We start from the raw sequence: 14597 nt of genomic DNA, 5'->3' as shown, positions 1-14597 counted from the left end.
AACATGTAGTCAGATTTGACTCTTCCCTGTTATCATAAAAGCCTTTACCACATGGAGTGATTGCTACCATTAAAAGATGTAACACATATAAAGTTTTAACCCAATGCCTGGCAAGAATAAATATCAACTCTTATTATGATTACCAGTATCATTTATTTCTTATTTTACAGGATGAGAAACTGAGATGCCTCAACAAAGCAGTGGCAGAGCTGGGTCTAAATAAGGATCTTCCTTATCTGCTGTCTGATCCTATCCAGACATTTCTGGTAAAATACAGCAATTCTGAGTGTTGTGATTGTTTTTGAAAAAAAATTGGCAAAAAAAAGAAAATTGCAAGGAATGACCAAGATGCCATCTCAGTGAGATTTCACATTCCAGGGCATTTCTTTTATCTGGACTGTCATGAGTAATTGAAAACAGATGTGCAACACCTGGGCATTTAGAGGTTGGATAATAATAGAAAGAGATGAAGAATCCCTGTTGTCACAGAAGCAGCGATGGGTGGGACATAAACTGAGCTCGAGTTCCTACTGAATTTTATTCTCTTGTCTTCTAGCAACACTGCTGCATTTGACTTCACTCCATTTCTGCTGATTATAATTGAGTCCAGTAGAGAAAAGAGAAAACCACTAAGAATCTCAAGGCTTTGGAGTCAGGCCGATCTGAATTAGAATATTTGTTTTCCCCAGTTTTGTAACATTAGCCTTAATTGCTTCAACTAAAAATAGAAATAATAATTTCTACCACAAAGGGTTGCTCTCAAGATTAAAAGAAATACTGCACATAGGAAAGGGTAGATATCAAAGGGTATCTTTTCATTAATAAAATGGCAAATCTGTACTGATCATGTACCGTGTGAAAGCTCCATGCTAGTCTCAGAGGAAAAACAAACATGAACAAGCCATCACCTTGGTCCTTGCAGAGCTAGCAATCTATCCAAGGGAGAGAGGACCAAAGCACATAAAGGGAGAACTATTAAGAGTAAAATATGTCGTAGAAAAAAATGTGATAGAACTTCAGAGAAGAGAGAAATCTGTGAGAGCCAAAGTAAGCAGCGGAGACATCACTACAGAGGTCAGATTTGAACTGAGCATTGGTGGGTGGGTCGAATTTTAATTGATGGAGAGTGCACTGAAGGAGGAGAAAGAAAAAGGCTAGAACTACTTCCTTCTCCTCCTCCTGCCTTCCTCCACTAATTCAGTGCTATTATCCTAGTGAAATAAATGACAAAGGATTCATTAAAGATATTAAAAAATAATTGACGTCCTGATTCTGGGGTTTCAGGGTGGTGGTTGTCACGGTGCAGTGCAGGGGGAAGGAGATACTGCAGTGAGCGTGAACACACAAAGTTTATGTCTTCTTTTAAGGGTCACCCTCTGAGCTATCATCACCTTTTCTGATTTCCACCTATCTCCCACCCCCACCCCCCACCCCTTATACATATACACCGTGTACCATCCTGTCACAGCCCAGTAATAACAACTTAGGATCTGCCACACAAGGAAGCACTAATTTGCTCAACTGATAGCAACAACTCTGAATGGAAAAGGAAGGGATGGGGCTTCCCTGGTGGCTCAGTGGTTAAGAATCCGCCTGCCAATGCAGGGGACACAGGTTTGAGCCCTGCTCTAGGAAGATCCCACATGCCGCAGAGCAACGAAGCTCGTGCGCCACAACTACTGAACCTGTGCTCTAGAGCCCATGAGCCACAACTACTGAGCCCACGTGCTGCAACTACTGAAGCCCATGTACCTAGAGCCTGTGCTCCAAAACAAGAGAAGCCACCACAATAAGAAGCCTGAGCACTGCAATGAAGAGTAGCCACCGCTCTCCACAGCTACAAAAAGCCCATGTGCAGCAATGAAGACCCGATGCAGCCAATAAAATTAAATAAATAAATAAATATTAGCTATTAAAAAATAAAATAAAATTCTTATTAAAAAAGAAAGAAAAGGAAGAGATGATGTGAGAAATTATCATGAGTAGGAAATTGACATAAACAAATACGGTTGACTGAAAGCATTGATAGCCCCAATCACTGGCTTCCTTGTATCCAGGTTTTTTACCCTGGAACTTGTAGTCTCCTCTTGCTGTGACATGGGCTAGACTTGTGGCTTGCATCAGCCAAAAGAATGCAGCAGAAATGGGTTCTGCCAATTCCAAGCCTGGTCTCAAGAAAACTTGTGTACTTCCACTCTTTCTGTAGGAACACTGCCATCATCACCATTGGAATAAGCTTGCACTAGGCTGCTGGAGGATCTAATATCGTATGGAGGAGAGCCCAGTGTAAAGCAATACTGGCCCACAACCAACCCTCAAACTAAAATCGGCAGAGCTGCCAAATGACAACGACACATGAATGATGTACCTGTGACAATCTGAAACCAGTAAAACTAACCAACTAACCCACAGACTCATGAGCAATAACAAATTCTTATATTAAGCCACTGAGCTTTGGGGTTATTTGTTATGCACTGATAGCTAACTGATACAGAAAATTGCATGCAGAAGGCATGCACGTTCTGACTTTTTGTTGGGTGGTGTAAGCACCACTTTCTCATTTGGGACAAACACAAGGCTAAGACATCCAGCATCTTAATGAATTAAAGAGCAGGTGAGGGACAGCTCTTGATTCTGTCTCTGGTGCTGCTATCATTCCTGGACAAGGAGGGACATGAGTACCTTAACTCAGGAAATTTAAGACAAGAAGCTGGTAGAGCCAGGACCCTGGCCAGCACTGCCATAGAGAAAGTGGAGGAGACACAGCACTGTTTTACTGCCTCAGAACTTCGGCTCCTGTAGACCGTGGCTAGGTGTTATTCTCTGTTCCCCCGGAGCGTGCAGGGGAACCTAGCAGAGGGGAGGTGATCGGCTAATGTGTGCTGAGTGCCTGCATCAACACTGTACCTTCTCTGTGGAGGAGCAGCAGGGACAGGAGTGATGGAAGCCTTGTCAGAAATCAAATCTCCTCCCAGGCCTTCCTGGTGAGAAGGCCCTTCCTGTGGTGCTTCTGCTTCACCTTGACCATCTAGAGAAGCAAAGGAAGGGAAAGATCTGTTAAAGATGTCACACCGTGGCGATCTGAGCCGTGACTCTGCGCCCATTGCTATGCCTATCACCATAGGAGTACAAGGAGACCAGAAGATAGTCCTTGACCACGTGGACCTTAACATCTGATTGGCAGAAAAGCCAGACACATACTATGCATCTTCCATCTGTTTCCAAAAAAAAAAAAAGAGTAGATTTGTATGCCTGGTATTGTGGAATTATGGATTATGAATTTAAAGATGTGCTTTCAAGTCATGACCTTGTCACATTAGACTTTAGACAACTAGTTTATTCCCTCTGAATCTCATTAGCAAAACGTAACATGCATACAAATCACCTGAGAAGCTGTTAAAAAGCAGATTCTGATTCAGTAGGCCTGGAGTGGGGCCCAAGATCCTGCATGTCTAAAAGCAAGGTCCCAGGTGGGGCCATTCCTGCTGTCTAAGGGCTAGTTTTAAGTAGCAAGGTATCATAGGTTGAATAAAGTTCCACAAAGAGATCAGATCCTAGTCCCTTTTCGTAAATGCAATTTTATACTGAACCTCAATATACAACACAAGTGTGTTGACACCAAGCTCTTCTACGTGCCATGGGGTGGAATGCAGGGCAGGGGACCTCTTGCCGACCTCACCACCACCCTCTTTGGGCACCCCTGAAACCATTTCTTAGAACCCCGGGCTCCATGGAACTCAGCTGGTAAGCCTGTCAATTTAATAAGCGCTAAACCCCTTCCAGCTTTGATATATTTGGTTCCCTGATTTTAATCAGCGAACCAAGCAAAACAGAACCAAGTCAGAAGACAGCCGGAATAACGCAGCCCATGAGGCCACAGGAGCTCGTAGACACAGGCCTCGTAGGTGTTCAGTAGTTACAGGAAGGATGACTGAACGCGTGAAGCCTGCTCTGATTCTTCTCTCACTTGGGAAACAAAAAACAAGGCCAACCTGCAGGGCCCCAGAGGGAATGCCAATGCCTGACTGCGCCCCTTGAAGCACAAAGATGAACTGAAGACTTGCTCCCGGACTTGACCACAAGGGCCTCACGAATGAGGAGCAACTGCTACAGAGTCAGGTCTCCAGTGACCATGAGGTACCTTATACGTGCCAGAAACTGGGCTAGGTTAGATGTTCAGGACGGAGGGATTAACAAAACATGGACCTTCACTCTAGGGGTTTACATTTTGGAGGGCGAGACAGACCAGGAGGCAGGAAGGCAGTCAGCTAAAGATTCATCTATAGCTTACGTTCATTCATTCATTCTTTCATTGAGATACCATGTTCTCTCCAATCCATTCAACCAAGGAGCATCCACAGTAATCTTCTTTCAAAAAAAAAAAAAAATCATGTTTCTTTTTTGAAAACCCCTCCATGGCTTTCCATTGCACTTAATAAATCCGAAGTCCACACACGACTCAAATTCCCTGTCCTACCTGACTGCCGTCTCTTCCTCTTGGCCCACCTGTTCCCCCTGCCCCCCAGCCTGCCCTCACTGCTTTCTAGTCACATGGGCCAACTTCCATCCCATCAAACAAGCTCTCTCCTGCTTGGAGTTTTCCTTCACAGGCAGCCCTCCCCCTGAGCTGCTCTCCCTGCCCACCCCTGGTGGACTCCTGCTCATCCTCAATGTTGTAACTCAAATATTACCCCCTCCCCAGTCAGGGAGCCCCTCTCGGACCACACTAAAAGAGACTTCCCAATAGTCTCCACTTAAGCACATTGTCTATTTTCTTTACAGCACTTTTCTCCACCTGTAATACAGTTACCTCATCAGGGTCTCCATGGATAACAGATGGTCCATCCAGAGCAGGACAGTTTGAGGACTTTTTACAAAGGCATGTGTGTAGGAAAACCACAAAGCATTGTATAGCTATCTTTGGCTGTGGCAGCCAAGCTAATACTACTTGGAGGCCCCAAAAATGAGGAGAGAGAACAGTAACCAGAACCTGGAAGGAGAAGTCAGGTCCAGTTGGCTTCCCTAGGAGGAGGGACTCCCATCCTCCAGTTGAGGGGCACATCCAGCCACCGGGTCCTGACCTCACACGCATCCCTCCCCTAGACCTCCTGCTGGGGCGCCCCATTGAGGAAGGGACCTGGGTCATGCATCCACGGAGGTCAGCCTCCTGGGACAGAGAACAGGTGGACAAGAGTGGAGAACAGATCTGGAGGGACAAACGGAAGAGTGCCCGACAGGGCCGTCCTCCCTGTAAACTATCCAACGTTACCACCATATACCCAGGATCTGGCATAAGACCCAACACTCAGCACACACTCCATTAATATTTGTTAAATAAATGAATGAACGATGATCATGGGAGGGACCCCAAGAACAGCTACTCACTGGGTAACTAATTAATGGATGGAATTTTATGAAATTAAAGCAATACACAGATATAGGAGCCACAGACTTTGAGAATCTCTAAACACATCACCCGGAAAAGTCCTCACTTCCCCGGTCAGGCCGAGAAGGAAAGACCAATCAGTTTCGTAGACTTTGTTTTGGCAGTCTCCCACAGGGTCAGCCCCTGGCCAGCAGGATGGATGCTATTTACTTTCTAGGAGGGGTCTGACTTCTCTCCACCTTGTTAGCTTTGTGGGCTGAAAACTAATTAAAATGAGCCGCAGGAGCCAGCTCTGAAACGCCTGTGGTCGGCTGCCCTAAATCTCCACCAGCTTGTTCTTTCCCCGCTGCAGTCAGTAAGGCCTCCTGACTGGAGGCTGACCTGTAGGGTAGGAAAGCCTGGGCTCTGGTGTAAGACTGACCTAGCCTCAGGAGCCAGCTTCTCCACCTATTGGCTGTGTGACTTTGGGCAAGCACTTACCCTCTCTGAACCTCTTATAAAACAGGGGCAAAGGAGCCTACATTTCAGAGTCATGAATGATGTATGTCAAGTAAAAAGCAGAAGGGGCTTATTCAGTGTGTCATAGATATTATTTTTCATAAGGTCCTTGAAGGAAGGAACTGTGTCTTATTCAACCTTGTATCTCCAGGACCTACTATGGGGTCATAATTTCAAGGACACCAGGAAAGACCCCAGAGTCTTTCCCACCCACTCCCTGATACCTTCAATGTGAGGGAATAGACAAGTACTCCTATTAAGCTTTAAGCCTTTTCTCCACTTAAAACCTAATGCCTCTCCTGGTCCAACCAAGGATGACTTAATCATTATTATCAACATTTTAGTATGAGGGAGTCTCTGTATTTTTCTATTGTGAGATTAGGTTTCACCTGAGGGTGAGGCGTGGAGCTGGGATGGGGTGGGTGTATAAGGCTACAGGGTGCCTGCAGGAGACGGCAGTGAAGGACGCACCCCTGCAAGGAGACCAGAGGGTGAAAATAAAGCAGACCCACTGCACCTTTTTGGTTTAGAAATGGTCCAGAAAGCTAGCCTTGAACCAGCTGTTATCAGAACCACCCCAGACCTGTCCACTGGAAGCAGTTGATCGTATTTAGTTCAATACACATGAGTGTCTCCCTGATGTGGGGTCTGCCCTCCACTGGCACAGGTCACACTGTAACTTGGGGCTTTGCTCTTCTGGAGAAGGAATCGCCCATTCTAAGTGCAGAAAGTCTGAGAGCCTGCATTTATCAATACATCCCAATGCCAATGCTTCCTGGCTTTGCAGCTCCCACCCTCAAGGCTGGCTTCATGGGTCTGTTCAGCCCACAGGGCCCTGTGATCAGAAGGAACTCTCTGCCCTTGGCTTAATGCTCTGCAGTCACCATCCAGCTATTCTTAATAAGCTCTTAATAATGGCTTTGCATTTTCATTTTTCACTGAGCCCTGCAACTCTGCAGCTGGTCTTTTCCACACTTTACTTACTCTCTGCATCTCTGTAACCTCATTTGTGAAACTGGGATAACCACACCTTCTGGTGGGATGACGGAGGAGTTAAATGAGACAATATATGTCAAGCCTCCCCCAGAGCTGCTGCTACCCTCCCTCTGATTTTCAAAATCTCACTTGCTTCTCCCCATGACTTGTGCGGTCAGCTCAGCAGCCCACATCACGCCCGCTTAACAAAGGGAGAAGCTGGGACTTGGAGCTGCTGAGTGATTTATCCTGGGGCCACAGAAACAGAAACTGGAGCTGGAACACTGTCATTGCCTCCTTGGGAGGACCACTTTCATGACCCAGCAGGTGTCCACCCACATCTGTTTGGCCCAGGGACCGGATGACCAGTGGCACTGGGGGGGATCGCCTTGGGCCTGCACTTGGGGTTGGCAGGGTCTGAAGACCCACAAGGCAGCATAGTGCCCACTTCACTTGCTTGGAGAGTGAACCCCATTCTTAGCCAAGGAGGGGTCAACCCTGGAGTCCTGCAAGCCCCAGGGTGGTGGTCCCTCCCCATGCCCCCAAAGCCTCACCTTCGGCACCCTTGTTGGCTAGGATTAACCCTTTCTCTGCTTTATTCTTCTTTTTCTTCAGCTTCAGCCCAAACATCCCCTTTCTGAAAAAAAAAAAAAGAATAAATAATACAGTCATAGTAACTTTGACTCATTCATACTTGTTAAGAGAAAATAAAAACACACACACAGAGTCCTTCTGGAAGCTGACCATCCACCCTGGATGGGCATCAAAAGACAAGTGTCAGGGGAATTTCCTGGCGGTCCAGTGGTTAGAACTTGGTGCTGTCACTGCCAGTGTCCGGGTTAGATCACCTGGTCAGGGAACTAAGATCCCACAAGATGCAAGGCCCATCCAAAAAAAAAAAAAAAAAAGTGACAAATGTTGGGATGACCCAACACACTCTCCAGATAGATAGCTCTACTTTTGCAGAAACCATGAAGACCCCACCTGGACAAAAATCATGAAATCCACTTAGAACCACACATAAATGATAGCACTAGTTATTTTCCCTCCAATTCTCTTTACTCACCTGTGCCAGGCACTCAAAACAAATGATATCATTTAATCATCACAGCAACCCTCTCCTACCCACCTTACAGATGAGGAGCCAAGGCCCAGAGAGGGTAGGTAATGTTTCCAAGGTCACACAGCTCTTAAGTGTCAGAGCTACCCCTGGAACCGGGTCTGTCTGATTTTAGAGCCCAGGCTTTAACCACTTGGCTGCCTGAGACTGCAGGTTCCCCTGAGCAGAATGAACACCCTCTCCACAGCCAGGCTCCCAGACCATTTCCAAGGTCAAGAGGCCCAGGGATTTACTGAGGTCATGCCACAGGGGCACAGCCCAGCTGACACATGGTATATGCCCAGGAGGGAAGAATAGGAACAGGAACAGAATGGAGGAGAAAGGAGGCGAGAGCAGCAAAGGCTCGGACCCTCTCAGGGAGCATGCTGCAGCCCTGGAGTAACGTGAGGACAGTGGCAGAACCACCAAAGTTTTCCATTTTGCTTACATGTTTAGGACTCATGACGGGATGGGCTGCAATGGCCAAGACCAGGGCCTCCACAGCCAGACTGCCTGGGTTCTAATCACAGCACCATCTTTGCCACCTTGAAAGGTCACTTAACCTCTCTGTACTCCTGCGTCCTCATGGGTAAATGAGATAATAAATGTAAAGCATTTAGCCCAGTACCTAGAACATACTAGTCGCTCAATAAATGTTAGCTATTCTTGTTATTATTTGAAGGGAAAAGGTTAGGACCAATGAGAGGAAGCTTCTAGGAGACAGGTGTTCCCTCCATTCACTTATTTCCTTATTTCCTGATTTGTTTATTTATCCTTTTCATGTCCTGCCTTGATCCAGATGAGGAATTAAGGAGCCCTCCTCATTGGTGCTGTCTCAACAGTGCAATGGACTGCACTGGGTGGGAGTGAGTTCCCTGTTCCTGGAAGTGTAAAAGCAAGAACCTGAGGACCCCTGGTAGAGGATGTTGCAGAGAGGACAAACATCAAAAGGGTGGAGGGTGGACACTGGCTTAGGGGACCCTGGGGTCCTTTGAGATCCTGAAATACAGTAGAATGATGGAAAGAAAGGGCTCTGGAACCACCCAGACATGGGTGGATTGGGCAAGTTGCAGCACTTCTCTGAGCCAGTTTCCCCCTGGGTACAATGGAGATAAATAACAAGGTACATACTTTACAAGATTGTTGTAAGAAAAAAATGAGGTAAGTAAGCAAAGCACCTAGAACAGTGTCCAGTATATAGAAAGTATTAAAATGTACCCTTTTGGAGAAAAACAAATATCATATATTAATGCATATATACGGAATATAGAAAAATGGTACAGATCAACTGGTTTGCAAGGCAGAAATAGAGACACAGATGTAGAGAACAAACATATGGACACCAGTGGGGAAAGCACAGGGGGTTGGGGTGGGATGAACTGGGAGATTGGTATTGTCATATACGCATTACGCATAAGAAAAATAAATATCAAATTGTACACCTTAAATATATGCAGTTTATTGTATGTTAATTGTATCTCAATGAACGTTCTTAAAGAAAAAACAAACAAACAAAACAAAACATATAGACACCAAAGGCGGAAAGCCATGGGGGTGGGGGGTTGGGGTGGGATGAACTGGGAGATTGGGATTGCCATATATACATTACTAACAAGAAAAAAAATATCAAATTGTACACTTTAAATATATGCAGTTTATTGTAAGTCAATTATATCTCAACAAAAGTTCTTAAAAAAAATGTACCCTTTTGGGAGGTAGTATTTTTTCCGCCTTTGATTTACCATCAGCTGTGATAAGAACATTCTTCTAAGTCTCCCAGGATTCTCAGATACTCAAGGGAAATTCCCTTTTTCTGAAATTTCTTAAAGGAAATTTCCAATAATAGTTTGTGCTTTCCTGTTTTCAAAGGAGAGTTACCAAGCAAAGATTCCAAGGCCAGCCCTTTCCAGACCCTGAATTGCCATTGTGGTCCCCAAAGTCTCACTGCCGTGATTATTTCAAGAAGCAGAATCTGATGTTCGCTGGAAACTGGCGAGTGGCTTCCGCAGACTACTTGAGAAGACTGAGTTACTTCCATCAGGAAATAGACAGTTGCTACCAATAAATGACAATAGCTACCAGAGGGAGACCTAACGCTCCTGTAGGAAGCTGACGTGTTCATCACGGATGGCCTCAGCATTCTGAACTCTCCCACGGGGCACTGGCTGAGACACCGGGGCAGGTCCCAGGCTGCTGTTGTGGGCCCGGAGGCCAGAGAGATACCCCACCTCTTAGAGCCAAGCACCCCGCCCCTCCAAAACCAAGAGCTCCTGGCCCTGCTGTGCATGAGACACACCTAAGGAGTTTAAAATATACCAATGTCCGGAACTACCTTCAGAGATTTTTAATTGATTTTGGGGAAGAACCAGTTCTCAGGAGTCTGCCCTAGGCACAGCTCAGACCCCTTACAGAGGAAGCCAGAAACCTTCCTGTAATGCCCAAAGAATTTACAATCAGCACTGCTCTCTGGGCTGGATTGATGTTTGTTTTACAAACACACAAGGTTGTTTGCCTAAAACCCTGAGTCAGTCATCAAGGGCACTTCCAGCATGACTCTCAGCATGAAAAGGCTTCTTGATGAAAATTGATTTCTCCTCCTCAGCCCCGTGACATCCACAGTAGAGAGAGGGCATGGCTCGCCAGTCCTAAAAGATCCTGCCACTGGCAGATCGCGCAGCACAGGGTAAATTGGAGATACAAGACTGGGCTCAGGGCCCTGCCTGAATCCACCGGTTAGCTCCAGAATCGGGGGATGGTTGCTTAACTCAGGTGAGCATGTTTCATTCGCATGTGACACAATATTTCTTATCCAGTTCACAAGGGGAGGTTAAGAAAGGAAACAATGCTTATACACTGTAAAACATGCTATAAATTATTACAACATCGATGATAAGAAAACATGCTACAATACTCCCCTGAGTGAGTTTAAAATTTTTTAAATATGCTTTGACACCAGGTACCAGGAATACTATATTATACACATTAGCTCCTAGGATCCTCACCATGTACCATGGGACAGATGCTACTACTATCCATTTTTACAAACAAGAGGTTGTCAGGGGTTTCCAGCCAATATATTGGGATCACTCAGTAAAACAGGAAGACTTACCTGGTAAGTCTTCAAGGTGGTTGCCATCACACCCGCCCCTCTCTCCAGTTTGCTGAGTATTCGCGTATAGGAATCCCCCACCCCACTTCAAAAAAAGGATGGAATTCTCTGGCTCAGGGTCTATTGAATCTCCTCCCAGGGCCACCCCAAGATAAGTCAAGAGACACACAGAAACCCCCATACCAACCTGGTCTCCTCAGGGTGAAAACTAGCACGACTCCGATATCTGCATCCAAACAACGAGAGCATTAAACAGTGCACATGTTTAACTTGCTTCCGCACTCTGTTCAAGGCGGCATCACCCCATGTTGACCCCAGGCCTCACACTGCCAGGGAGGCAGCCAGCCTGACACACACAAAGAGGAGCCCGGCAACTGGAGTTTGGGTCTCATCTATGCCACTTTCTAACTACGTCACTGGCCATGGGACTTCTCGGAGCTCCAGGCTCCTCTTCTGCAGGAAGTGGCCATAAAGTTAACTCTGCTTTTCTCACTGGGATGCTGTGTATATGACCTCATTGAACCCTCATGTTGGACTGTTATAAGCTCTACAAATAGCAGCTTGACTATCATGTCCATGGCTCGGGGGAGCCGGGATGAGGAAATGGCTCACAACCATGGTCTCCATGTGCCTTTCCACTTGTGTCAACAGATTCCCCTTCTGGAATCACCTTTTCTACCTTCAATGCAGAATAGAAGCAGCTCAGGCCAAGAGGCCAAACACTAAGTTGATTGCATCAATGGGTGTGACAGGTACCCTCTCCTGCTGCTCTCCTTCCCAGATAAGAGAACTCAGGTCACCTCTGCACCTCATCCTCCAGATCCAGCCATAACACCCAGTGTGGGGGAAAAAAAAAAAAACAAACTCTTTGATTTGTGAATTTCTTTATATGATAACTCTTAAAAACCTTTAACAATATATTATATTTAATAAAATTCCTTTATCAAAAGAATGGATTTGCAGGTAATCAGGTCTATCTTAAAAAAGAAAACTAAACCAAGTGTTATCACCATTTTGAGGTTATCCAGAGATCCTTGGGTAAATTTCCAGTTGCCAGCCAGGAAATACCTTCTTGGGTATATGCTACCTGTGTACTTATCTTACTTCTAAGACTGGCATATATTTATGAAAGGCAAAAGAGCAAACATAGAAATAGCTACAATGTGGGTTTTGACAGATCGTTAAAATATGAATCCATGTGACATCTTGTCTTGTCAAGACTCTGAAACTTTTCTTCCTCTCTCCTCATGGTGTTCCCATTGCTGCTCTCCTAATCACATGCTATTTGTTTAGGGCAACAATGGTCAATTTTGTTTGTACTTTGGGTTCATGTGGGGGAGCGTTCTAAAACTATTTCCCACCCTATGGCCAGATCCCATCCCAGAGAGTCTGACGTCTTTGTTTAGCAATGGGGCCAAGGTGCAGTAGTTTTTTAAGTTCCCCAGGTGATTCTAAAGGGCAGCAGGTTTGCAAACCCCTGTGGCTAAATAATCAGTGCCAATGAGATGCGTTCTCAAGGACAAGGTTCATATTTTCTAAGAAAGTTAAAAGATAATTTTTTTAACCGGAAGGAACAATAACATTTAGGAAATTCAGAGTACTTGGTGAATATATTTGGGTAGGCAGGATAAATTTTATTGTTCAACCTCAACTCTTCCATTCAACCCTCCTCCCAGCAATTAGCCCACAGAATTGGTTTACCTTCTCTAATTCTGCATGGGATCAGCTCAATCTTGATAGACCTGAGTCCTTCAGTTTAAGAGAGAAGGATCAGGGACTTCCCTGGTGGCACAGTGTCTAAGAATCACCTGCCAATGCAGGGAACATGGGTTCTAGCCCTAGGCCCGGAAGATCCCACATGCCATGGAGCAACTAAGGCCATGTGCTACAACTACTGAGCCTGCACTCTAGAATCCTTGAGCCACAACTACTGAAGGCTGTGCACCTAAAGCCCATGCTCCGCAACAAGAGAAGCCACCACAATGAGAAACCTGTGCACTGCAACAAAGAGTAGCCCCCGTTCACCACAACTAGAGAAAGCCCATGCCCAGCCACAAAAGCCCAAAGCAGCCAAAGATAAATAAGTAAATAAATAAATAAATTTATTTATTTATTTATTTATTTATTTAAAAAATAAGAGAGAGAGGGATCAGTCCTCTACTGGATCCAAAGTGTCCCAGGCAATGACCTGAGTGGATAACCACTTCATTCTTGCCTACTGTAATTTAGAATCTCTCACCTCACTGAGGTAAATGGATGTTTCTCTGGTAGGTCCTCATTTTGAACATTCCAGCCCCATCGGCCATCATAATGAGATTCAAATATCACCAACTCAACAGACTGTCGTTGAAAACCTTGATATTTCACCTGCAAGAGTCTAGGAAATGTACCTCCAAGGATGCTGATGAATCCCTCTTCCTGTGGTTTCTCTGAACCAAGGGTGACTCAGGGGTAATTTGGAGTCACATCGTGCACAGCCAGCCCAGGTTAAGCTAGCCTCTGACCGTCCTTCAGAGAGCCTTGCCAAAATTCAAGGGCAAAGTGGTAGGAGGGTGCTGCTGCAGGACTGTTGCAGGAAAATGGAGACTTCTTCCTCGCATGCATCTCACCCACCCTGCAGCACACCAACAGTGCCTACTATTGATGCCATCTTCCAAGGGTTGGAGGAACCTTTTTAACCTGTAGCCATTGGCCTCCATCCTCTCCTGCTCCTGCTCCTCCTCCTCTAGAGCTAAGATCGGCACACTACCGGGTTGGTTGGAAAGCAAGGAAAATAGAGAAACAAATGTCGCCAGGTCATGTCATTGACTCAGTATAGTTAGGGCTGCTGGATCCCGCCAGCCCCAAACTTTCTCCTTCCTGGGTGCCCAAGAAAATATTCATTTTTCTTATTGCATCCTCTTTATATCCAGGCTAATCAGAGCCCTGATCTCCGTTCTCTAAGCCCCAAATAGACTTAATTGGAACAAATCTCTCGCCCTCCATATGTCCCAGCATAAATCAGTCTTCAAACTCCCACCCCTTTTAGACTTTCATTTTTTCTTCACTCCCCATAGTTTCCTTTTCCCATCTATTCCTTGACTATCTTTTGGCAGAATGATAAGAGTACGGCATCCATCCTTTGGTTGGCATATCTCTCGGGTAGGGCTCAGGTCCAAGGCTCCTATTTGCATGTGGTTGTCCCTTCTTAGGGTCCACCTTCCCACTGGATATTTGTATTCTATTTTCTGCTCCTCCCGCCAAGTGGAAGTAAGTCATTGAGGCAGTGTTTCTTCTCCCTGCAGCTGGCTGGGCAAGTCCGTCAGATTCACAGTGAAGTCCATTCTGGACTCTGATCCATACAGCTTCCTCCAATCTAGCTTTGCCAGCAATAAAGGCGATATGTTGACCCCAATTTGATGCATAGGTCTGTTTCTCAGTGGGTTTTGAAGATAACAGGGAAAGAGAAGGATATAATTATAACCTCAGGGATACCAGCATACTGACATATAAAAATTTTTTTATAGGTGAGAATCATTCAGCTTTGTAAT

The 14597-nt window shown here is 45.6% G+C and overlaps 1 protein-coding gene across 1 annotated transcript in view; it reads right to left on the bottom strand.

The window, feature by feature from the left end:
• FER1L6 (fer-1 like family member 6) overlaps positions 1–7489 on the bottom strand; it is a 118229-nt gene extending 110740 nt beyond the window's left edge. The window contains exons 1-2 of the mRNA XM_057737004.1: positions 7414–7489; positions 2908–3028 (exon numbers count right to left, since the gene is read on the bottom strand). Of these exons, the coding sequence (XP_057592987.1) occupies positions 2908–3028; positions 7414–7489 (197 nt within the window). The remainder of the gene's footprint in view (positions 1–2907; positions 3029–7413) is intronic.
• Between the last annotated feature and the right edge of the window lie 7108 nt (positions 7490–14597).

Source organism: Hippopotamus amphibius, chromosome 5 (genome assembly GCF_030028045.1).
Source record: "Hippopotamus amphibius kiboko isolate mHipAmp2 chromosome 5, mHipAmp2.hap2, whole genome shotgun sequence".
NCBI lineage: Eukaryota > Metazoa > Chordata > Mammalia > Artiodactyla > Hippopotamidae > Hippopotamus > Hippopotamus amphibius.
This window is presented reverse-complemented; position numbering and strand designations above follow the sequence as displayed.